This window comes from Convolutriloba macropyga, chromosome 7 (genome assembly GCF_964194025.1).
Source record: "Convolutriloba macropyga chromosome 7, txConMacr16.3, whole genome shotgun sequence".
NCBI classification, from domain to species: Eukaryota; Metazoa; Xenacoelomorpha; order Acoela; family Convolutidae; genus Convolutriloba; species Convolutriloba macropyga.
The window spans coordinates 49,771,306-49,796,311 of NC_134474.1; the positions used below are offsets into that span (position 1 = coordinate 49,771,306).

The window sequence follows — 25,006 nt, forward strand, 5'->3', positions numbered from 1 at the left end:
AAAATTTGTTCCGAATGATTATGTATACACTTTTTCTACGATATACGAATCTATAGACCGCTGTTGCCTCGAATATGCTACCCCCAGTAGGATCCAATCAGTAGCGGGAACCATTTGAGCCAGATTCCAACTGAGAATATTACCGCTTTAGGCACAAGAAGGTCAATTGCTGCCTCTAAAATCTCAATTTGTAATGATAGTGCAGTTATTCCTTACTGACAGCTAACATTCCCCCTTAACGACCACAAAATCTACTTCTTAACCAGTATCTGTCCAATGAGACCAATATTACATTAAGAGATTATGAGACCGTTTTACTATACTTACAAAAATGAGAGCAAAGTAATTATAGAAAATTTAAAAGCGCGTTTGAGATGTGCACCGCTGTCCCTAAATTAGGTACGACCAGATCAACAATAATTCTTTGCGTGCATCATTGATCCTATGAGACTGACAGTTTTGCTTAATGGCCTCTTTTATTCAGATCAGACGAGAAAATGGTGTTTAATCATGTCATTTTCGTGAACCGGTATTTTTGAGAGTCGCATATTCAAATCAATTTGTAGCCGCTAGTTGAAAGACTCTTGTAGAAGGAAGATAATATTAGTGTATTCTGGATAAGGGGATATTAAATTTTGGTCAATTATTGGTCATTTGAGGGATTGGAGCATATGCCAACGTACATTACCAATCACCGATCCTTATTGTTTAGAATGCATGCCAATATGTAACGTTCTACAGTTTCTCTTGTTAATGTTAAGAACACATTTTAAATATCTGAACCTAAAATCAAAATCCCAAAATTTTGGTCATCTAATATCTTAAACCGTATTTTTACCACTGACAGTGGCGAATGTTTGTTCAGGAGAGTCTTCGTTTCCAAGAGCACTCTGTCCAGTTGGTGCAGAAAATAGGAAGGGCCATCCAGAACTTCTCAGACCAGGAGACATTCAGAGAGGCAATGGATGAGATGAAGTCATGCTACAACCCAACTGAACAGAACCCAGACAACATTGAGGTGAGTTGCTGTCAAACAAGAGATCGCTCTAATTTTTTCAATTGTATTTTTTCTTATTTTTTTTAATATAATATCTAAATATATAAAACGATTTCAAAGAACTTTGAAACGATTAATGGAGTAAAATATCCTGATTCGGAATTTCAGTGATGTATTTCAGACTAAATACGGCAAATCTTTTTTGTCGATGAGTTCAGAAGTTAAAAAAACTTTTAACATTTTAATAAATTTTTGTATGAATTAATGTCGATAAAATCTCGAGATTCAATGGTTCGAAGTGTCTCTCTCCATCTCTTTCTTTTCACTTTTATGTTTGCTATGTTGGTATTATTCCTGCACCACTTCAGTATACGGTACGAGCACAATTCTCATCTTTAATTTCATCATCTCACTTCATTGTCACTCTTGGCGCCACTTTATTGCACCCCGCGGATCTTTTCCGTTTGTGCCCCCCCAGTGCGTTATGCGCCCCATTTACAGAGCAGGTGCCATTACATAATAAATCACTACGTAAAAATATGGCACGTGCGTCTGGGAGGTGCAAATAATATGCGCCCACTAAGCTGGGAGGCACAAACGAAAAAGATCCCACCTCGCTATAGTGAAGTCACTGTAATAAATGAACTACTTTTACATGTACGATCTGATTAGTGTATCAGGTCAGAGTTGAGAAGAGGGTAAGCGGAGTTGAAGCCAGGCCAAACACTAATCAATTGGGCATTAAGTAGTTAATTATTTTGTAAATTGGTTTTTTTATACCACCTATCCAAATATCTACTCCAAAGCTATCTACTGAACCGAAATCGAATGCTCCTCTCCAGTCTTATAGATTCCTATGCTGAGGGGGGGGGGCAGCAAAATGTATCTCAAGTCTGATAGATTTCATTTTAAAATTCTGACAACATTTCAAATGAAATTGAGAAAACGCATATAAATTTTCGAGATTCGTAGAAATATGCACTCCTCCTCTAGATTTCCCCAGACAGAAAGATTCGGCAACAAAAGCAGGTTTCTGAAAAGTTAATTGAAACAGTGTTTGCGCTTGTGATTGTTGACTGTAGTGATGTAAATTAGTGTTATATTTTATGTACTCCTGGAGTACTCATCTAAGAGGATGGCAATGACACTAGAGTATCATTAGAACTGATAAATCTTATATATTTTAGACTACTGTTTGTTAGAGTACTGATAAACCTTATATATTGGTGGTCTAAGCAGTGTAAGCAGTGTTCAGTTTGTCAGATATATTTTGTACAATTTTTGAAAACCAAAATTTGTACAAAATTCTGTATGGTTTTGCTTATCGGGTTTCTGTAGCACTTTTAAAATCTTTGCAAACACTCCGAAAATACGATTTATTCAATTATTATTTCTGTGGAAAAACGGACATTCATCTCATTAGCCATAACAGTTGCTTCGGCTCTTTGCTTTTAAGAAGTACAAATTAGAAAAAAATTAACAAATTTGAGGAAAAACTGACAATGCGAAACGGTTGAAACCGATGACACGTACCAGCAATTTGGTCTCGCATTCAATCTGGATTCAATAACAAATTTAAGCACGTTTCTTTATAGAGTTTAGACTTTAATATCCAAAAATTTTCAACGCCCTGTACGCGCCTGGAGTAGATCATGTTTCTGTTTAAATGAGTTTATTCGCTTGAATTGGTTATTGTTCTGGCGGAGAATTTTTGTGTCTCATCATTAATTTGCATTAAAAGTTTAAAAAATTTTCCACGGCGATTCTGCATTTTCTCTTTGATTAGTTATCTACAATCATTTGTACAATCATAAGCATTGAAAAAAGCACGAAATTCCGGTTTAGTGGCGAGTAATTATGCGCAGACTTTGAAAGGAGGTCGTTTTTGTCCAAAATTGGCCCAATAAAATAATCTCAGCTCTGGTTTCGTAAACAGCTTGCTGTAATTTTTCAAATCTTTAAGAACATTAAGACATGAGGCATATGCACACTGTTCGTTGTATATCTGTGTACAATCGTCATTCCATTCCTGTGTCAGGGCATGGCTAAAAATGGCGGATGCTCAAGTTCGGCATAGGTCCCAGGGATTCTCATGACACATGATAAACCATCATTTGGCCATTTTAATTGCTGTCATATGGTCGCCTAAACATTGAATGTACTCAATACTTGCCCCTCGCCAGGTCTATATAAAATATTCATTTGTGATCTTCGTATAATCAATAGTCGGCAGTTTTTGAAACTCTCTTTAACTATTTTTATGTTAGGTGTTCCGGAAGGCCTTCTACATGACAGTGGGTGACCTGATGGGAGACGCATTGACCTCTGATGCTGTGTTTGGTCTTAGATGTCTCACTTGTGACCTCCAGACTGAGTCTGTAATGGAAGCAGCTGTTGGAAAGAAAAATCCAGGTACTCATTCACACCACTCACACACTCTAAAAAAATGTCTAGGTAATTTTACCTGCAACGTTTGCAGGTAAGCAAAATTGCAGGTAACATTACCTGCAAAATTACCTGAAAAAAAAGATACGTGCAATTTACCTAGAATACGTTACCTAGAATTTACCTGCAAACGCAGACAACAATATTCTATTAAGTATGTAGATTTTGACGTGAAAAAAAGATATTAAGTGTGTAGATTTTCACTGTCTTCGATTCAGTTCAACTCTCACGAAAGCAGTGCTTTTGTTACGTTTTTGATGTTTAATCAGTTTTATTAGCGTCGTGATTTTTGCTCCGTGAGTAGTGAGAAAAAGGGGTTTGTAAAATAAGGAGCAAAATAAGGCTTATTTAGACTTTCAGTTGAAAGATATGCTTTAAAGTGTTAATTCACTAATCATCAAGACCCATTCTGGATAAATTCTTGAATTGATATGAATCATTGACCAAAATTGTTGCAACTAAGACGACGACTTAATTAAATCTGCCCAAAAAAATTCACAAATTTCAAGAAATTTTCAAGAAATTTCAAGAAAATTCCAAGAAATTCAACAAATTTAGAGTGATCGAGTTAACATGGTTTTGTTCCATTAATTAAATTGAGTTTTTAACAGCGGTGGCTTCGCAGAGGTCCAAAACTTCAGTCAGATCTAAAAGTAAGAAAGACAAATCATCATAGCCTCACCTGTGATCCTAAACACACTCTTAGCCGATGGGCATTTTCCGAAACAAAAAGTTTTATTATGGTTATTTTTTGCAGATACGCTAAAAGGCAAGTTTTCGCGTTCTGATTGCAATTCATCCGCCATATCATCAAACTTCATATTTAGTTTTGCCACTATTAGAGTTCTTAAAACAGAGCTCTTAGAGTTCTCGTAACCAAACATTCGTTACCTCATTCTTAGGGTTTGTTTTGGACAATCAACAGGAGGGCCAGTGTGAGTCTGAGAGTGATATTCAAATTTCCAACATTCACCAATACTGTCATCAATTTATAAATCTAGCAGTACAAATCAAGTACTGATAAATGCTGATTAAAATTGGTCAATCTTTCGAAATGAACTCAGGATGACTGATGCTGCAAAATTTGATTCTCCGAGCCGTTTCTTTATTTTTTTCTCTTGAAATAATTTGGAGAATTCTGATTTTTGTTCTGAATCAGAGCCATTTCATAAAAAACTTCATTCTGAATTCTACTCTGATTCAGAGAGTTTCAGAGAAAGTTGATACTGAATTTTGTGTGAATCAGAGAAATTCAGAATTGACTCTGAATTCATTCTGAATCAGTACTGAAAACCAACATTTCTCCGAATTTTCTTCTGATTCAGTACTGAATCTCTATGAACGTTAGGTTCCTGTAGCAGTTAACAGTAGTGAAGTGTTCTCCAGAGTTTACGGAGCAATGATATAATTTTGAACCAGCAAGGCGTTAAATTTCTGTTTGTTGTTTCATACTACTCATTTTAATAATGGAATGAGAAATGAAATCAAAGCTCTAGAGTTTCAACATTGTCTTGAAATTATCACAAAAATTCGAACACGAGAAAAACTAAATTGTCACTGAAACGGATATAAGGTTTTAAAAAAGATTTGGAGTTTTTTCATCATTCGGGATTTTCATATTGTTACGATTATGAAAAGAATAATTAATTTGTGTGAACAAAAGCCTTATAGACTGAGGGAATTGTAATCAGCAGCGAATAATTGAAAGTCAAGGTGTGGTTATTCATCATAATAATATAAGCGGGACAAGTAGCGGTCATGATATAATTTGGTACAATTTGGTTTCACACTAGACCACCTAGTGAATATTATTTCCGTATTTGATTATTCGAGAAATTGTGTTCAGTGGTTGTGATGCTGTCTTTTGCCCGTTTTTGTTTAAAAGGGACCATTAACATACATAGTAAAACATTGCCATCAGCATTTTTGATTGTATCTGGAGAAAAATTACCTAGTGATTATTAGAAGACGAGGAGGCAGCCGCTGTTGCTGCCCCTCCCCAGACAGGGGGAAAGAAAGACGCCAAGAAGGACTCAAAGGCAGCCCCGGGTAAAGGGGCTCCACCACCACCTGATCAAGGTCTAATATTTCTGAGAAAATTAACCGAGCCTCAATTAGTTAACAAAACATTTTTCTTTTGTTTGTTTGAAATCTCAACAAATAACGTTAGCAACTAACATCCGAACTATTATACGTTTTGTTTGATAGATTTTGATTGTTTTACCATCAGCAAGATGCTAACAATTAAGTGTGTATGTAATATGAATACGATTGAATTCAATAAAAGGGCGAGAAAAAATATCCGATTCACCAGACTTATTTAATGTGCTCTGTTTCTGTGACAGCTTTCCTAGTACAACAGTCTAGAGATTTGATTCAAATTCTTCGAGGCTTCGAAACTAGTAAACTTATGGTGTCCGAACTCTTGAACTGAGAGAACTGTATGGATCAAAGGTCCATTGGTATTTTGTCCAGACACCACAATCCAGATGCTGAGAAGCATTTGGTGCAGTCGCAAATTTAGGTGCTCAACAATACAAAACAACACCGTGGAAATTCTCATATTTTTTGGGAAATTAAACAGTAACACATTTTTGCGTTATAAATTTCAATTGCAGGGATACATTTTATTTATTGCTCGCAAAGGAAGTTTGTAGCAATTATATTAGTCATGCGGTCTTTTTACCACTCGAAGAGTGGTATTGGTATTCTACAGGTTTTTATGACTCCAAGAGGAGTATTGAAGGAGCATATTTTTCTTTCTGATCGGTGATTTTTCGGAGTGTATTTAAAACAGGATGTAAAAACGATGCTGCACGTGAAAAATTAGTGTAAAGGTACAACGGTTGAACGGAGTGAAAAGCAGAGAAAATAAAGTGTGATTTTCGTTCATACCGAGTTTTTGAGAGAGAGAGAGAGAGCGAGAAAAGGAGGCGCCGAAAAAATTTTAGCTCCGCGAGTAAAATTTTGAGTCTCACGTGCGGCTTTTTTGATACATTTTTAGTTCTTGTTTTACTTTTCCGGGTAAATGGTTTTTCTAAATCGTGTTAGCAAGTTACTATACGTTTGTGAGCTTTTTTCGGCCATCTCAATCAAGTAAGAGTGTTTTTATGCAATTTTGAGCTATTTTTGTGATTTTGACGTTTAAGACGCTTCTCTAGACGTTTTTGTACTCTTCTTCTACATTTTATAGTGTCTGGGGTTAATTTTTTTTGCGTGCAATAATTTTTTATGTTTGTTTTCGTGGCCTTTCAATTTCAGCAATATCAAATTTAAGTTTGTTTAAAAGTAAGAAAACAGGCGAGATTCAAGTTTTTGGCCTTATTCTTCCGTTTTTTCTGCCTTTCACAATATTTTTTTCATGTCCAGTTGTTTCTGTTTTTCTGCTTGCTATTTTTTTGCTGAAACAAGTTTGTTCGGTACTTGAACTGTCCAAATTTGTTTTTGAAGATGGACTTCTGTTTTAGAACGTTGAATTCTCTTTGCGATTATTGGGCTTCAACAGTAGCTTTGTTTTGAACATAAAGTATATGGGAACTGCTCGTAGTACTATGGTCAAAAGGGGCAATTTGAGCGTGGTTCATCCCATAACAGTAATCATATCTATCCAAATTACATACACCTCACCACCACCTCCAAACTCACCACCCCTTTTCTTTCCGCTAACCTACTTCAGTCCCGACAGTAAACCCTTGAGCTAACAATTGAGTTATCAATTTTTTTGAAAATTTTTTCCTATTTTTAATAAGCAGTTAATTTTTTGTTGTTTATTTTCTTTTTGACGTTTCCTATATAGATAAGTTAAGTTTAGAATTTTTACTGAGCGACTCTTCGAGTAGTTACCGGGCTATATTTTTTCAGCTGAAGCCAGTTTGTTCACGACATGAAGTTTTTGTTTATTTGTTTTTGATCGTTGACTTCTGTTATAGAACGTTGATTGCTTTTTTTGCACACGGTACCTTAACAGTATTTTAATTTCTTTTGTATAGTAATAGTTTTATTAGGCAATTAACTTTTGGTTTTGTTATTTCCGTTTTTTCTTTGACATTTCTGATATAATCGAGCGTAATTACGAGTGTTATTGCACAACTCTGAGTTGTTTCCGGTGTTCTGCCGGCAATGTTTTAATGCAATTTTTGCTGGCCCTTCGTCATCAAAATTGGGATAAAGAGGTAAAGCCCGGAGAACATTAATTTCTACTAGAGCTTTACAGCTAACTGGTTGCTAATATCGATTTCCACCGAAACGATGATCCTCTCCGCCGTTAACCCCCTACCCACATAACTTAAATGTTTGTGAGTTTTATCCTTGATGATATTTTTTCACCGAAAAATCTCCGGATTTCAATGCTATGTTTTCTTTCTATGTTACTATTCTTTCTCTCTATGTTGTTTTTACAACTGAAAAAATTAGTTGCTTTGCAGTGCTGTCTTTTTTAAGCTATGTTCACATATTCTATTATGATTGAGGTCAATTTAGAGTAGTGATTCTAGTCAAGCTGAAATAGTAAAAAGAGCAAAAAAAGCGAAAGCTTCCAGGTGTATCGTTTTTAGAAAACTGCTTTTAAATTGGAGTGAGGAAAGGTGTTTGATCAAGATCAAGTTTTGGACTACCGAGAGGTAATCTCGAGTCTGGTTCATAGTTTTGTTTAATGTTTGATCGAATTGTGTGACAATTTTTGATCGTATTTTTCGGGTAATTAGAGGTCTAATTTATGAATTGTTTTTTGTTTTGCCTGCTTTAAAATGATTTTGAAGAAATTTACACCGCAGTTGTCTATGAAAAAGATAACAAATGTGTCAATTGTCTTGCACTCTTTGATTTTTGGAGGTCTCTTGCAAATTCTTTCAACGCACTGTTGTGTTTCGATCTGCAGCTGACGGTTCTTAGTTGTTGATTTTGATGAAAGTAATGCCATGAGTAAATCAAAATACCACTTTGCTTTTTGCCCTATGTTTTCCGAAAAAAACTGCTGCTTCATTAGACTTAGACAGCAACAAATATTTTCGATGGTTTTTTCAATAGTTGTTCCATCATTTTTGATGAGAAAGACTTGAACAACAAAAATTAAATCAAGGTGACAATGATATTGACAACCTTTCTGATTTATGTTGTAGCCTGTTGGTTTTTCGTTCTTGAAGTTTCTGGTTTGCATTTTTTTTTTGTTTTTTGAAGAAATGCACACAATTTTTTATAGCTGTAAAATTGGTAGAATTTGTAATTCCTTTCGTTTCTTTTGTTCTACTATTGTATTCATTTCGTTTTCTTATTATTGTCCTTTTAACATGGCTCTCAGGGCCAGTGTGATGTTCTTTGAATTTGCGATCTTATCACACGAATCCCTTCTAGATTTCATTTTTTCTTCGTCTGTTTCCTCGTTCTCTGTTTGCGGTAAAGTGTGTCTAGATAGTCAGGTTTGTGATTTCGGGACTTTCTGTATTCTATTTCAAGACTTGTCCTGCTGAGTTTTTAATTTCATATCCAATATTTTTTACGTTTCTTTATTCACGACTTATTTGCTAAGTTTTCCAGTTTATAGATTATTTGCTACTTTTAGTGTGGCAAATTAATCTGTCAGATAGCGCCACAGTTAAAAGAATATCTGCACTTGCCAAAGCATCGTCAGCCATGAAACAGTCTCAATTTTCTCTCCCTTTGAGGAAACAACAGAGCTCCTTTAATATCGGGGGAGGAAGAACACCTTCCCCAGTTTTGGGTAACCTTTTCCCTCGTATAGAAACTGAGCTAACTAACACAAATAACTGTTTGAACTAATGCTGTTGACTATAATTATATTTTGTTTTTAGATATAGATTTACTTGTTGCAAGAATTTAATTGCAAGAAGAAAAACAAGGTTCATGCGCTTGCACTAACTCCGCTTGAAAACCCAGATTTCCGAAGTAACAAATTAGTGCTTTAGAAAAACTTTCTCTTCTCTTCTTTTGGCCGAGAATGGTTCCAAAATGAGCTCTTTGCTTTTATTTCAGCTTATTTCACTTCTTGGTCAAAAACGGCATAGTAGAAAATTTGATCTATTGCTGGGCTTAAATTTTGTTTAAAAGGACTGTCATTTATCATTTTTTATTAATAGCCGCGAAGCGATAGCGGCTATTATTGGGGACATCGTGGTTTTTTACAATTCAAAGAATTTGAATTGTATTGGGGCGCTGTCTTTTTTACGACCGAAGAGGAGTATTGGAGAAGTCCTTTTTACGACTCGAAGAGGAGTATTGGAGAAGTCCTTTTTTTTAATCAATTTTATTGGAGTGATTTTTGAAGCGGGAAATGAAACGCGTGAAATTTGGAGTGATCTTGGTGCTGAACAAAAGTGAAGAGTGCAGCAAAAAGAGAGTGGTTTTTGTTCATACCGCTTTGAGAGAGCGAGAAATTGATGTGTGAAAAAATTTTCTAAGCGAGCAAAATTTTTTGTTCACGTGCGCCATTTTGAAGCAGTTTTTTTGTTCATTTATTTTGGTTAAGAGGTTTGGTTATGATTTTGTTTTAATTTTAAGCTTGTTTCGGTAGTGGTTTGAAGGTTTTTGGAAATTCATATGAATTTTATGATAATTCGGAGGTTTTTAATGTATTTTGCTGATTTTCGGGCTAATTTTTGCGTTTTTTCGGCGATTATTTTGTTTTACTGGCTCAAATGGGTATTAAAGAAACCCCCTCTACTTGAGAAAATTTATGATAACAATTGGTTACAGTTTTGTGGGTAAGAATCATTTTTTTGTTGAGAAATATGACAAAAAATGGCGAAAATTGGAACTATTGTTCTTAATTTTTCGCAGTTTTTCGTTTTTTTTTCTGTTTTTAGCAAAGTTTCTTAGCCTATTATGACTTGGCTATTGTTTTGCTAGCATCTGGATACCCTATTGACTGAAGGGAATTTTTCTTTGGATTTATATGCTTTTGAAATATTAAAAAATTTAGTAACTTTTTCCAGTTTTTCAGTGAAAGTTGTTTTTAAAGAGCTTTTTTTCCATAATTTAGCCTAAAGTATTTTTTTTTCAAAATTCACATAAGTGGTTTTTGTAAGTACTAGTTGTTTTGATGAAGTTATTTTGGCAGAGATAGTTTTTTTGGGATCTCAATTTATAACAAAGTTTGATCAGATTTTTTATCATATTTTAACAGATTAGATTTTATTGTTTTTACTTTTTTTGTTTCATGGTTTTGTTTCAAGATAATCATAAATTTGTGAAGGCATGTTTAGTTTGGTGAGTAGTTGGATGGCGTTAAATGGATTTTCACTTCGAGTCGTTTCCGGAATTCTTCCGGCTATGTTTTTTAATTAATTTATTGGAGTGATTTTTGAAGCGGGAAATGAAACGCTCGAAAAAATTTAAGGTGATTTTGGTGCTGAACAAAAGTGAAGAGTGGAGCGAAAAGAGAGCAGTTTTTGTTCATACCGCTGTTTTTGAGAGAGCGAGAAATTGACATGTGAAAAAATTTTCTCTAAGCGAGCGAAATTTTTTTGTTCACGTGCGGCTTTTAAAAGCAGTTTTTGCAACTTTTGATGATTATGAGGTTTGATTATGATATTGTATTAGTTTTAGGTTTGTTTTGTTAGGAATTGAAGGTTTCAAGTTGTTAATTTGAGTTTAATGCTAATTTGGAGGTTTTTGATCAGTTTTACTGATTTTTAGACAAAATTTAATGATATTTTGCCTGTCTTTTTGTTTTAATGGTTTTAGTGGGATTTGACTAGAAGCTAGTTACTTACGGAATATTCAGATACCAATTGACTAAAGTTTTATTGGTGTAAAATCATTTTTTTAGGAAATTTGACAGAAACATTGAAAAATTTTAAACCACTTTTCTTTTTTTTGCTGTTTTTCTCTTTTTAGTCTTAGACAAGTTTCTTAGCCTACTATGACTTACCTATTGTTTTGCGAGCTTTTCATTTCCTTAATTGCAAAGGAATTGTACTCGGCTTTATGTTTCCTTGTACTATTAAAAATAAAAAAAATCTTAGGTTTTTCTAGTTTTTTATTCAATTTTTTTGAATGCCGTTTCTATTCTTCCCTGAGTTTTTAATGGCGTTTGTGGAGGTTCAAGGTTCACAATAGTTGTTCTAGTTGCTTAAATATAAGTCTGGGCAAATTTCTACTTCGAGTCGTTTCCGGAATTCTTCCGGCTATTTTTTTAATCAAATTTATTGCAGTGATTTTTGAATCGGGAAATGAAACGCGTGAAATTTGGAGTGATTTTGGTGCTGAACAAAAGTGAAGAGCGGAGCGAAAAGAGAGCAGTTTTTTTCAAACCGCTGTTTTTGAGAGAGCGAGAAATTGACATGTGAAAAAAATTTTCTCTAAGCGAGCGAAATTTTTTTGTTCACGTGCGGCTTTTAAAAGCAGTTTTTGCAACTTTTGATGATTATGAGGTTTGATTATGATATTGTATTAGTTTTAGGTTTGTTTTGTTAGGAATTGAAGGTTTCAAGTTGTTAATTTGAGTTTAATGCTAATTTGGAGGTTTTTGATCAGTTTTACTGATTTTTAGACAAAATTTAATGATATTTTGCCTGTTTTTTTTGTTTTACTGTTTTAAGTGGGATTGGATAGAAGCTTTTTTTCTTAAGGAATTTTTAGATACCAATTGATTAAAGTTTTGTTTGTATAAAACATCTTTTCCTAAGGAAAAATGACAGAAAAATTAAGAAATTTTAAACCATTTTTCTTATTTTTTTTTGAAGTTTTCCTTTTTTTCTCTTATACAAGTTTCTTAGCCTATTATGACTTGCCCATTGTTTTGCGAGCTTTTCATTGCTTTAATTGCAAAAGAATTTTTTTCGGCTTTTTGTTTCCTTGTACTATTAAAAAAACTCTTTGTAGTTTTTTTGTTCAATTTGTTTTTGAATGCCGTTTCTATTTTTCGTTATTTTTTATGGCATTTGTCGAGGTCTAGGCTTCTAAATAGTTGTTCTAGTTTATTAGTCATAACTATGGGCAATTTTTTCCTTCGAGTTGTTTCCGGAATTCTTCCGGCTGTGTTTTTTTTAAGATCTGTTCACACATTTTTTTGTTTTTTGAAGTCAAATTGGAGTGGTGATTTTGGTCACGCCGAAACAGGAAATGGAGCGAAAAAGCGAGTGGTTTTGCGGAGTGAATTTGTTTCGCTCTGTTTTTAAAGTAGAGTGAGAAAACGGTTTTTGAACAAAAATTCGGTTTCTCGGTAGTGGTTTTTTGTTCAAATGCGGCAATTTAACTTTGGTTTTTACGGTTTTTTTTATTTTTTCGTTCGGATTTTTTCTAAATGATTTTCCCAATCCATTCATTGTTCATTCTAGTTCTAGTTTTTTGTTGAAATCAGATTGACATTTCTCGCTATTGGTTTTTTATTCTTGCTAGCGGCATTTTGACACTGATTTTTGTTTTTGTTTTTTTTTTATCGGATTTTTTTAAAAATGGTTTTCCCATTTCACTCATAGTCCATTCTAGGTCCAGTGTTTTGTTTAGTCAATGAAAATTCTTTGAATTGTACGTCAGGACTTGTCCCTCTATGTTTTTTTAATTCGTCGTCTCCATCGATGATTCTTACGACCTGACTTCTTGGAATTGACTTCTTGGAATTGCCTTCAGTGACTCCTATTGTTTTGCAATTAAAGTTTGTGTGCATGACGTCATTTCTGCTTTTAGGTCAATTGCGTGACTTACCTCACTAAAAAATGACTTCTGAACTCACTTATGGAACTTTAAATTCTATGAAAATTTTTATTTAAGATCAATAGTGTGCATCTAATTAGTTGCAAACATATGCCCTAATTCTTGAATATTAGTCTTGAGTTTTTGATTTCGAATATCATTTTCGAAAAAGCTCTCCTTGTAGACCGTATGTGTCATAAAATTGACAGTCCGAATCTAACCTAAAAAGTCTAATGGTCTATTAAAGGACTGCTGGTCGATCTGTCTATCTTATTTCTTTAGTTGTTTCAATTCATGGAAGGCCACAAGCGTCTATCGCGGCTATTTTCCGGCAATCTGCCGGCTATTTTTATTTCTTTTGAAACAAATGATTACTAAACTTAAGATAATCGGAAACCAATGGAGAGAACAAGGATAGTACCGACCCATGTATCCTCTTGTGATGGTGACTGCCATGTGATAGTGACTAAATGGGAAACTTTTTGGCTAATGATTGCAGGTCGATCTACCACTTCTGCCCTTGACATCTGGAAGGAGAGAGATCCGACTGACGAGGAGCTGGGTTCTGTCTCCACCATCCAGAGTGCATGGAAGGGATTCTACACCAGAGCTATCATTGCATCCAGGGAAATCGGTGAGCAAGTGTTTGGACTATTCGTGCGATTAGGTTCTTAACTGCACTCCAATGCAGCGTATGTAAATCGGGCTACCGCCGAATTGGCCGACAGTGGGTTTAACCGGCGGCCAGAAAATGCACTTCAATTGTAATTTTCGGCCGATGGTTTGACCAATCATATCTGTCGAACTATCGGAAAATTAAGCTGTCGGTTAATTTTCCCATTTTTCCATTGTTGGCAGAACGCCCTCTATGCCAAATTTCATAGCAGGATGAAATAGTAAATCAATTATCACGTATATTCTTTTCCTTTGAAATGTTATTACCTTTTATATGTTTGTTGTGTTCTCTTTGTTCATTCTGTTAACTGTTGAGGTTCTAACGAGCACAACAAGGCTCGTGAACAGCTTCAGAAAGTGTGGTCATTCCTTGAGAACAACATAGACACGTGTGGTCTGTCTCTGCTGAGGAGCATGTTCAGGCAGGATCCATCGCAACTGCAGAGGTTCCCTTTCTTCGCTGATGAATGGACAAAGATTGCCTATGCTGACTACACGGGGCAATTTGGGGAACAGAGTTCCTCCACCTGGTTTGTCTTGTTCAGGTTCGTTCTTCTAATATACCTCTCACTCTTATAGATCCATTTTATTCATACATCAATTTACGTCATATTTTTGTTAATATTACTGTACCGGCAAATATCTCCATCGAGTCAAATTTCCATTGATCAAATTTCCATGAAATTGTCGTCCCTTTAAACTCCACTGTTTGCTGCATCCTCTACTTCTGCTATCTTCATTTCTTTAAAGTTAGACAAGGTTCGCGCCTGTGGTTTTAAGTGTCCAAGCCGCATAACACTGTTTTATTTACAGCTTAGATTTACGAAAACGATATTGTTACATTCTGTTTTGGGTCTTAGCTTTGTGCAAGTTAAGTTTTGCTTCTTTTTGCTTTTATTTTTTTAATGGATTGCAAAAAATTTCAATATAAAACGAGTTTTATTGGTCTCATTTTAAAATTCTAATTGAACAACATTTTATTCATTGCAAATACCCAAGAATTTGAAATCAGTGATCTAATAGAACACCTCCAACTATTTCTGGTCGGCTTTAGGGGCATGTTGTTTTTGCTATCTCTATGTTAGTATAAGTAGTTTAATCTTGCCAGCTTCTGATCGGCTGGTGTTGTTCCAACCCTTCAAATTCTTTGTGAGGCTGTTTTTCTTATTGAGGCAATTGTGGCCGACCAACAATTTTTGCGGAGGGATACAAAGTTGCTGCAATTGAAAAGTTCTCTGAGAAGAATTGATCCTTGAAATGACTTTTCAGTTTTTAGTTTCTCGAAAAAGTAAGGTTTTTTTTTCATTTTTGACCTTTTCACTACCGATAATTTATCAAAGAAAATGTATTCACCAAACAAGAATCCTATCTTCCATAAAGATGCTCTCTCTCTCTCTCTCTCTCTCTCTCTCTCTCTCTCTCTCTCTCTCTCTCTCTCTCTCTCTCTCTGCACAATACACGGCAGCAGCATAGTCGGCTGTCGCGGTAGGGTTGTCTTTGAGACGATCCACACTCTCTAGAAAGTCGAATATCTTCTTGGCTTCGGTCTGTAGGGCGTCGTTGACACTTGTCCGGGCCAAAAGCGTTCCGTCTTGGTAGCATTGTTATGGCGCACTCGCTCAGCATGTGCTTGACTGAGTCTTCCTCTCTCCGCATAGGAGGCACGGCGAGTCTTCAGCTCTTCCAAATATGTGGAGGGTATCTCTTGTCAAGATGCTCTTCCCAGTCTTGAGCTGTGCAAGGGTACATTTTTGCCATCTCGTGTACTGCTCCAATCCTTGGGGTCTGGCTGACTGGATGCTCCTCTTTTGGTCATCAATCCAGTTGTTACTCGTCCGGCTGCTTTGAGACTGTCCAAGTCCGGTACTTAGTTGTCTTGGGCTAATTCACTGGCTTGGTTTGCGAGGCGATCCGCGGTTTCTTTTCCTTCGATTCCGACATGTCTAGGAAACCAGTACATGCATACTGAAGATCCTTCTCGCTGCAGCCTGGTTAGTTCGTTCCATATTTGCAGACCGATCTTATATGATTGTTTGTTGGTTCCTTTTGCAACGATTTGGAGCGCGGCCATTGAGTTGCAGAGGAGGGCCTTACTGGGTGTGTTCTGTACTTCTTCGAGTGATACTAGAATGGCGACCAGTTCCGCTCTAGTGCTGCTGCAGTACCTGCCTGCAGGTCTAATGTTCCATTTGTCGCCGCTCCTGTGAAGGATTATTGCGCCTCCTCCACCATTGTAGTACCCCTCTTGTTTTGACCCGTCGCTCCAGTTTATGGTTTCGGCAGTTAGTGTTTCCACGAATTCGCTGGCTGCTATTCTCTGATCTTCTATTGGTGCGTTTTTGGCGAGAAGTTTCGGATTTTTATTGCAAAACTTGACTGGGACAAGCTCCTCCCATATTTCTCGGGTTGGCATGGGGAGAGGTTCCGTCTTTGTCCAGTATGTCTCTGTTTTCTTTAGAATCCGTTGCGCTCTTCTCCTGGAGCATTTCCGGTAGAGCGTCTCAGTCTGTCATGTGCACTGGCGTTGGCTTGTCTCAGCCAAGCCTCTCGCTCTGTATTTCAGAGGAGGAGTAGTACTCAGCAGCATCCGGGTCCTTGTTGGTGTGGGGGTTGCAGGATTGTTCCAAACTCCTTCACTGCATGTAGTTTCCCCCGGATCGACAAGGGCTGCAGTTCGGCTTCCGCGGCTAGGATGTCGACATCTGTAATTCGGAGGCACCCTGTGATGATGCGAGCGCATGTTCTGGGGAGTTTTTAGCATGGCTCTGGTGGAAGGCGCTGCGTGGTTGGAGTAGACGCTCGCTCCGTATTCCCAGCAGGATCTGAATCTCGCAATATATCCGCTAAGTAGAGCTATGCTTCCTGATCGTTGCTGCATTGTCTTCTTCACTTTATCAGCGTGTTTAGAGAAGCTGAGCTGATCATCCAGTACTGTGCCAAGAAACGTAGGGTTTGCCTCGAAGGCAAGGTCCTGGCTATCCAATACAAGTCGTGGCTTCTTTTTGCACCCAGTTTCCTTGTGGTTGAGCGTGAAAGTGGTGAAACATCACTCACCGGGTGACATTTGTACTTTCCATTTTTTGGTACATGCCGATATGTGGTCGACGGCTGGCTGTATTTTGCTGCCGCAGTTCTCCATGACGTTAACCGTAGCCAGAATTGCATTGTCATCTGAGAATAGCGACCAGTGGACAACTGCAGGACAATTTTCATCAATGTTATTGATATATATGAGGCAAAGGAGCGAGGCTAGCATGCTTCCCTGGCGAAGTCCTTCCGAGAAGATGCGCGATTTCAATTGTGTCGCTCCCCATCTTACCACTCCTCTGCGGTCATTTTTCAATGCTTCAATCCACTGTATGTAGCAGGTGGGGATATGCATCCTAGCCATTTTGTGCAATATCGCATCTCTCCAGGCTCGGTCATAAGCCCTTGTGAAGTCCATAAGTGCCGTACCCCTCTCTGGTGTGGCTGTGCTTCCAGTGCATCAAAGAACGTCTTGGTGATCTTGGCTATCTGGTCTACAGTGCTTTGTCCACGGCAGAAACCTGCCTGGTTTTTTTGAGGGAGCTATTATTCTCTGGAATATCTGGCTTTCTCCAGCTGCTGGCGGTTTCCTTCTTCGTCCAGCTCATGTTGATGAGGTGTAACACCGCTTTTAGGCCCTCGGAGAGAGTTCGACGAGTAGGTCATTTTATACTCCATCGAGGCCCTGGCTCTTTCCTGTCTAGATTTGGGCAAGGGCGAGCTCCAACTCGTGGTGCTTGAAGGTGCTGCATTGGGCGGTTTCATCACATCCACAAGCTTGTTTGATGGAATTCCTGGTCAGGCGACGGACAGGTTTGTCCTCTTCCTTTTTCTTCGGCACCCTCGACGCTGCTGCAAAAGCCTGACAGAACAGGTCTGCCTTCTCATTATCTGTGACTGCGGGTCTAGCTTGGTCATTGGGCGAGTTTATGGCTGCTGCGGGTCTCGTCGGGGCCTTCCTGTTATCAATTGCCTTGATTAGGTTCCACAAATCGCAATCGATGCCAAGCTTGGACACCCGCTGTTGCAGAAATTCTCTTGTCTCGCTGCTCGCTGTTAATGATGTCGTCTTCTTGTTGGCGATTTTCCTTGTACTTCCATAGAGTGTGTGTGTAGGTGCAGTAATTGGCATCCCTCTCTGGATAACACCGTCGTCATCGTGTTTTCCGAGAGTACCCTTCCATAAAGGTGCTTCCCATACCCATTGCTATAAATTCAGCCTCAATGTAGAAGTTGTCGAATAATTTGTGACAATTTGCGATGACTTTATCTTTTGTTGAAAAATGGCTCAAGAAAATTGACATTTTTTTTCTCTTCACCTTGTTTTTCACCGCTAATGAGCTTAAAATAAACAATTATAGCGGATAGAAAACAAAAGTGATGGTTGGTTTATTGCAGACGCAATATCTTTATAGCTCTTCGATGTTACAAACAAGGCACATCCAGCCGGAACTTTTAAGTGTTTTGTTTCTTTTCTTTATCTTTTAAATGTTTTGGTATGATACAACTATTCGTAGTTGCTTTTATTAAAGGTTTCCAATTGTTTGCTCAAAACTGCTGTTTGGTAAATGAAAACAGGTTGTCCAAATAACGCATGAATTTTTTTCATCACTCTCAATAATTATTTTAATGAGACGCAGTTTTTATACGTACTTTTTTTTCGTGTTTTATTTGCCATCCGTTGATTTTGTACCTAAAAATAAGTAAGCAGAACTGATTTTTTGCTTCAGAATGGAAAAGAGAAATGAATTTCAATTTTTTTTCCTCGCATCAAGTTTTTGTTTCATCTATTTGTTGCATATGCCCAAATTTGATCTTTAATGCATGTAGTAAGTTGATTAGAAAAAATGGCGACATATTTTGTAGCCTGTTAGAGAAGAAAGAATAATTTTTAAATAATTTTTAATTGTTTTATCTTTTTGTCTATCATGACAATTAACTTTTTATTTGACTGGCAACTGTATCTACTTAGAAAAAGAATTTTTAATCAAAAATTTTCTCCAATTTTTCTTCAAGTTCTCGATCAGGTATCAATGGCCAATCTTGAAAGCCGCCAATTGACAAGTGAGTGATTTTCTTTTACAAAATATCAAGGTTTTGTTCCAAAATGTTTCACAACTCTAGTTTTTGTTGCAAATTGATTGTAGCTATTTCTGACTAACTTTTGTCGGTTAGGTTTTTTTCCATCGAGCAAAAGCATAACGATGTTCGATATTTTACCGAAAATAAGCATCTGTGTATAAACTTTACAACTTTTTTGTTTTACGAAAGGAACATTATTTGTGAACTCACTTAACCGGTCCTCCTTGTTATTACTTAAAAATGATCAAAGCTAGCTGGATGTTTTTATTTAATCTTTGCTGTTCAGTTGACCTTCATGGGTTGAGTTTGTTGCTGTTTCAGATCAGTGTTTTCAGTGGATGAGCCAGTGTTGGTTGTGCCCAAACTGTCCTCCTCCATCCACACGGCTTTCTTGAGAGTAGTGGACAATGACACTGGAGTCGAGATACCCAAAGTGTTCATGCGAGTCGCTCCCTACACATTCACCAAGAACCAGGTTTGATCAAAGAAAATACACCAAGAACCAGGTTCAACCATATTTATGATCATTTTTTGAACCATCGTAAAATGTCAATTAAATCAGTTTATACTAATGGGTTAAGGTATGCTTGATTAGGGAACTCATGGTTGGGTGAACAGACAAAACAGTCCCAGACAAAACAGTCCCGGACAAAACAGTCCCAAATTGCAAAATTTTCCCAGACAAAACAGTCCCAGACAAAATAGTCCCAAGAAACCAGACAAAACAGTCCCAGACAAAATAGTCCCAAGGCCATTATAATAGCTCTCACACATATGATTTAACAAGCAGATAATTTAATCTCATGTTCGGTTGTGATAGTTTCATATCAAGTCCCACGGGCCGCTGAGGCATGGCCATGGCCATTAAGTATGTTAAAACATACAGGTAATACCGACTGCTAATTTGTTGTCGGATTATTGAACGAACATTTCAAAGTACATTGGGTATAATGGCATTAGGTACATTTTATTTGGGACTATTTTGTCTGGGACTGTTTTGTCTGGTTTCTTGGGACTATTTTGTCTGGGACTGTTTTGTCTGGGAATATTTTGCAATTTGGGACTGTTTTGTCTGGGACTGTTTTGTCTGGGACTGTTTTGTCCGGACACGCATGGTTGAAATCAGTTCTAAGTTTAATTGATTCTCAGAAAGTTTTAATAACTAGATGATCAAAATCACTAGAACTGTCAAATACCCAACGCCATCCTAGAAATCTTATACGAACTTATATAACGTTCAATTTTGTTTCTGTACAGTGAATTTCTGGGCAAAAATAGCCTTGTTTTGAAAAGCTTTATCAGAAAACAGACGAGACATTGAAATGAGCTTAAATATATTTAACGTACTCACGTTGAAAGCGATTAAGCCAGACCATAAGTTCAAGGGCAGTTTTCTTCTGAAATGTAAGCAAAAATAGTGGTCCATCTGTTCAAAAACAAACCGCACTCACACTAATTTTTGGAATGGTGCTTTTTGTGCTCCAATAGTTTGAAATAATAGTTTCTTGACTTTATGAACCTTAATGAATCCAGATTTTTTTTCAGCGTGGCTACACATTCTTCTGCGAGGCTCGCACACTTGATCTTCCAGTAGCCAATGGCAGATGGAGAATGAGACTGATTGGAAACCAGAACCCCCTCCCCAGTCCAATGGGCCAATTAGAGGCGACCAGTGCCCTCAACACTAACTTTTTCACTCGAGAGATCAAGGACTACTATCTCCCAAATGACAAAAACATCATGTTCAGGTTAGAGAGATACTTACGATTTGGATGAGAATGTGGTGTGTTTTGTGTTGATTGCTAGATGTCAAACAAAATAATGAACTTGTATTAATGATATTTTTTACTTTTAAAATGTTATATTTAAATTTTGATACCTTTTATTCTTACCTCTTATTAGCTTATACAAACTATAATCATTGCAAAAAGAATAGTTTGATCATTAGTTTGCGATCACTCATGGCATTGTCAAAATGATGGCCCACGCGGAGGGGGAGAGAATGAGGGAGAAACTTAACTTTGTTTACTGTTCAACATAAATTGGAAGAATGTTAATGTTAAATGGTGTCGTGGATACTTTGTCAGAGTTTTACATGGGAATTGATGTTTGAGGTACTCGGTGAAAGTGACAGAGGATCACTTGTTGAGTGTCCAGTTGCAGACTAGTAAGCCAGATGTGTACATCCAGTTAGAAGTGCTGGACAATGAGCAGGTGGTGTTGTCATCCAGAGGAAAGGGACACACTGTCATACCAGCTTTCATTTTCCAGAAAGACGCCTCATCCAGCAGAGGAAACTGTAAGTAGGCAACTCTCTTCCCTTGTGTTCATTTTTATAACTGAGATTGCATTGGATCTGTTCTGTTTTGCAACCCCCCCTCTCCCCCCCCCCCCCCCCCCCCCCAGTGTTTTTTACGCCCCCCAGTTACAAATTATATGTTGTTATATAGCACGTTACTATGTAAGAAAATAGCATGTGCTCCTGGGGGGGGGGGGGGGGGGCGTAAAAATATAAGCTCACTAAGTTGGGGGGGGGGGGGGAGGGACAGAATAGATCCATTGCATTAATTATGAATGCTTTTATGACCTGACCACTATTTCATGAGAATTTCGATTGGAGATTTTTATGCGCGCTGTTGGCAGAAAAAATGGTTGCATGACAAAATACCCAATTATTCCCTTTGATCTTTTTGTTGAATAAACCGATTACAGTTTAGAACTTGGTATTAGAAGCATATTTTCTCACAATTAAGCTCATAGTTTAATCTCATGTTCGGTTGTGATAGTTTCATATCAGGTCCCACGGGCCGCTGAGGCATGGCCAAATGCGCTAACTAAGTATTATGCTAAATAATCGTTCTGATAGTTATCATTAGGTTGCAGCATTATGATAAAATAATGGGTATATTTTGGGTATTTTGTCACATTGGGTATTTTGGCATTGGGTATTTTGTCCTGACACCAGAAAAAATGCTTTCTTTTTTGAGCTGAAAGATTTTTAAAAGGGGTTTCTGATTGAGCCCCACCACTTCAGATGGACAACTCTACGGAGTAAACATCAAAACATTTTTTGTAGTCAATTGCAATTTAGATATGTTGTTATGCAGCAGTCAAATAATTAGTTAGGGCTGCGAATAAAAAATACCCGAAACTTTCCCTTGACAAAAGTAAACTATTTTTACTTGCAAGACATTAGTGAGTGTATCAAGCCATTATGCATTTACTTGCCAGCATTAGTGAGTGCTTTCGTGATTATGATGGTATGTATAACCTAAGCGCCATCCATTTCAATCTTCTAAATGTAGTTTTTCAACACTTTATAAAGTAATATGAAGTATTCAAAAATATCTTTTCTAGCAATAGGGTCATAAAATTTTTGCATTCGTTTTATGCAAAAGTTCATTGCTTGACTTTTTCTTTAATTGCATTAGCGTTTCCTTGAGCGGATAAAAGTGAACTCATGCTTTGTGTTTACTCACTTTTATTTTTGTATTAATTGGGATTTTCAATTTCATTGCAGCCGTGGACCCCAAACATGGTTTGTTGCTTATTATAGAATCATGTAAAAATCGAAGTCACTGTATGTTCAATTGGAAACGTCAATCATGATAAAAACGCTGTTGAAACTCCTTTTTACTGAATCGCATCTATTTCCTTTTTTCATGCCTTCTAATGAACGATTCATCTTTTGGCAGTTTGTAGTTAATTACTGCGTTTCTTCGACTCTCAATTCCTTTTTATGCTTGTAAAAATCCGGACGAATGCAAATGTTTTAGCCGCAAAGTCGAAGCGATCCGTGTCCGGTGACAGGAAAACTAGTGCTGGAGCACCGAAGAAGACAGGTGGCGGAGAAGTGCAGATAGTAGACGGTTCGAGTCCCGCCAATGCTGAAAAGGACGAGCCCGAGGCCAAAGTAAAAATTATAGCAGCTGTAACGTCTTTGCATTTTTTCTTTACAAATTTTGCGTTGAAAAAGCCTTTACCCGGATCGATGTGATTCTGCTTCAGAGGTATTGTTTTTGTTTACACTCATATTTGTTCAAAATCGTGTTGAGAGATAAGGCATAGGATATTAGGTGAAAAATTGATGGCTTCGCTTAGATTAGGCATTCTTGTAATTTTCATTCTTAGTCGGTGTGAAGTAGTGGGTAAAAGGTGCTCTCCAAGCGCATTTCAATTTTTTGGGCTATTTTTACATAGTAAAAACACCTCAAAAAATTTTCATGCACTTGTTCGATCACCTTCCACCCACTACTCTATATATCTACTACTTGCTTATACCCCCATTTTATTCACTACTATATATTAGCTTGTTTTATCCACTACTACATATTACCTTTATATTCACTCAAAATCTATCATTTCTTGTCTCACTTAGTGCAAACCACTAGTGTCGAGTTAAGCTGGTAATTATCTGTTATCAGACGGATAGTTTGGGTTCTATCAGTGAAACTGCTTCGCAGATCCCCACTGACTCCAGTGGATGTCCCCAGATACTAGTATAAAACTAGTGAGACCGTGTAAAAAGCACGTAAAACCAACTTGCGAAAATTGGTGTAGCCACTTCGTGGATAACTTGAATAAAGAAACCAGCTTAACTCTTTTATAAACTTTAAATTTTGCTATTATTTATATAATATTAAGATCCTTGTTTTTATTTATTACTTGTTCACGTCATAATTAAGCTAAAACCCAAAGTAATAGCAAAATTTAATAAATTATTAAAAAAAATAAAGCAAATTTCAAAATAAGTGCGAAATCCCTCTTTTAAGAGCGAATCACTCTTTAAGAGCGAAATCGCCCCTATCGGAGTGATACCCCAGTACAAAATCGCTATTTTCACCCCTAAAGAGTGATTCACTCCTTTTTTAATATAAATTCTAACATTATCTAATTTCTTTAAAATTATCTATACTCTTCAATAAATTTACATTTTCTTTTACTTTTTCTATATTTATTCCATTATTAATAAGAACTGATACAAAATTATAATATTTACATGAACAACTTTCCCCATTTAATGTAATAATAGGATCAGTATATAGACCTTCGGTCTTGCTTGCCCTTACCCCATTATTTGGCAAATTTCTAGTTAATCCTTTTAGTATATCCACATCTGGATGTTGTCTTTTTACATGAGCATTCATTCCATCATATCTCACAATAGAAGGGCAATATAGACAACTAACTTTAGTAGAAGTACAATTTCTACATGTATACTTGCTTTTATCAAAACCAGTTAGTGGTTTTACATAATTACATCTATTACAACATCTAGTTATAACTATAGGATTAGGGCTAGGATCAATGATAGGATTAGGGCTAGGATTAGGGCTAGAGCTGGGATTAGGGCTAGAGCTAGGATTAGAGCTAGAGTCAATACTAGGACTATATCCAGATTCATCTTTAAAAGAACAATCAGTTTTCATGCAAATACCGCTTAATGTTTTATCACCACACACACACACACATTTACCAATTTTATCTTCATGACATATTGAATAATGAAAAGCTAGATTAAAGGGAGCTCCACATTTACGATTACACTCTAAACATTTTATAACCATTTATGATGGGGTAAAATCCGCGAATTTGCAAAACAACTTCGTTGAGCAGTTTCACTGATTATAAATATTATCTAGCCAAGATTTCAATTTTATCTTTAGTATTATCTTTAGATGTGATATACTCAGCTAAAAATTTCTTTCCCGTTATATTGAGCATATTAGTTTTATATCTTCTGTCTAAAATCACTTAAAGGTCTAATTCTTTTTTATCTCTAATAAAATTTATAATCTCATCTCTAAATTTTTAATTATATTCATATAGATTGCGTAAATACTTTCCCCCCCTTCTATTTAAAATCCCATCCTCTTCATTTATATATTCTTCTTGTATTGTATTTCGTGGAATTGGGCTTTACCCATGTTTCACTATTGGTATAACCACTTCGCAGATCATTATCCAACTCCTCTCCATATCCATAGTTAACCAATGTACTTACTCTACTCAACATTGTGCTTGCTCCCATTGCTATAACCCCAGCATTTCTTGATATCATATCGGGATAAATATGACTAATTATAATTAAACCCGAGCTTATGATTCCACCAATAGTTGATAAATTTTTTA

At 36.6% G+C, this 25,006-nt stretch overlaps 1 protein-coding gene across 1 annotated transcript in view; it reads left to right on the forward strand.

Moving 5' to 3' along the window:
- LOC142343099 (androglobin-like) overlaps positions 1–25,006 on the forward strand; it is a 307,512-nt gene that overhangs the window by 180,468 nt on the left and 102,038 nt on the right. The window contains 10 exon segments of the mRNA XM_075394786.1: positions 866–1,018; positions 3,265–3,409; positions 5,408–5,521; positions 13,590–13,724; positions 14,082–14,310; positions 19,196–19,349; positions 20,420–20,622; positions 20,989–21,173; positions 22,395–22,412; positions 22,651–22,787. Coding sequence (XP_075250901.1) covers positions 866–1,018; positions 3,265–3,409; positions 5,408–5,521; positions 13,590–13,724; positions 14,082–14,310; positions 19,196–19,349; positions 20,420–20,622; positions 20,989–21,173; positions 22,395–22,412; positions 22,651–22,787 — 1,473 coding nt within the window.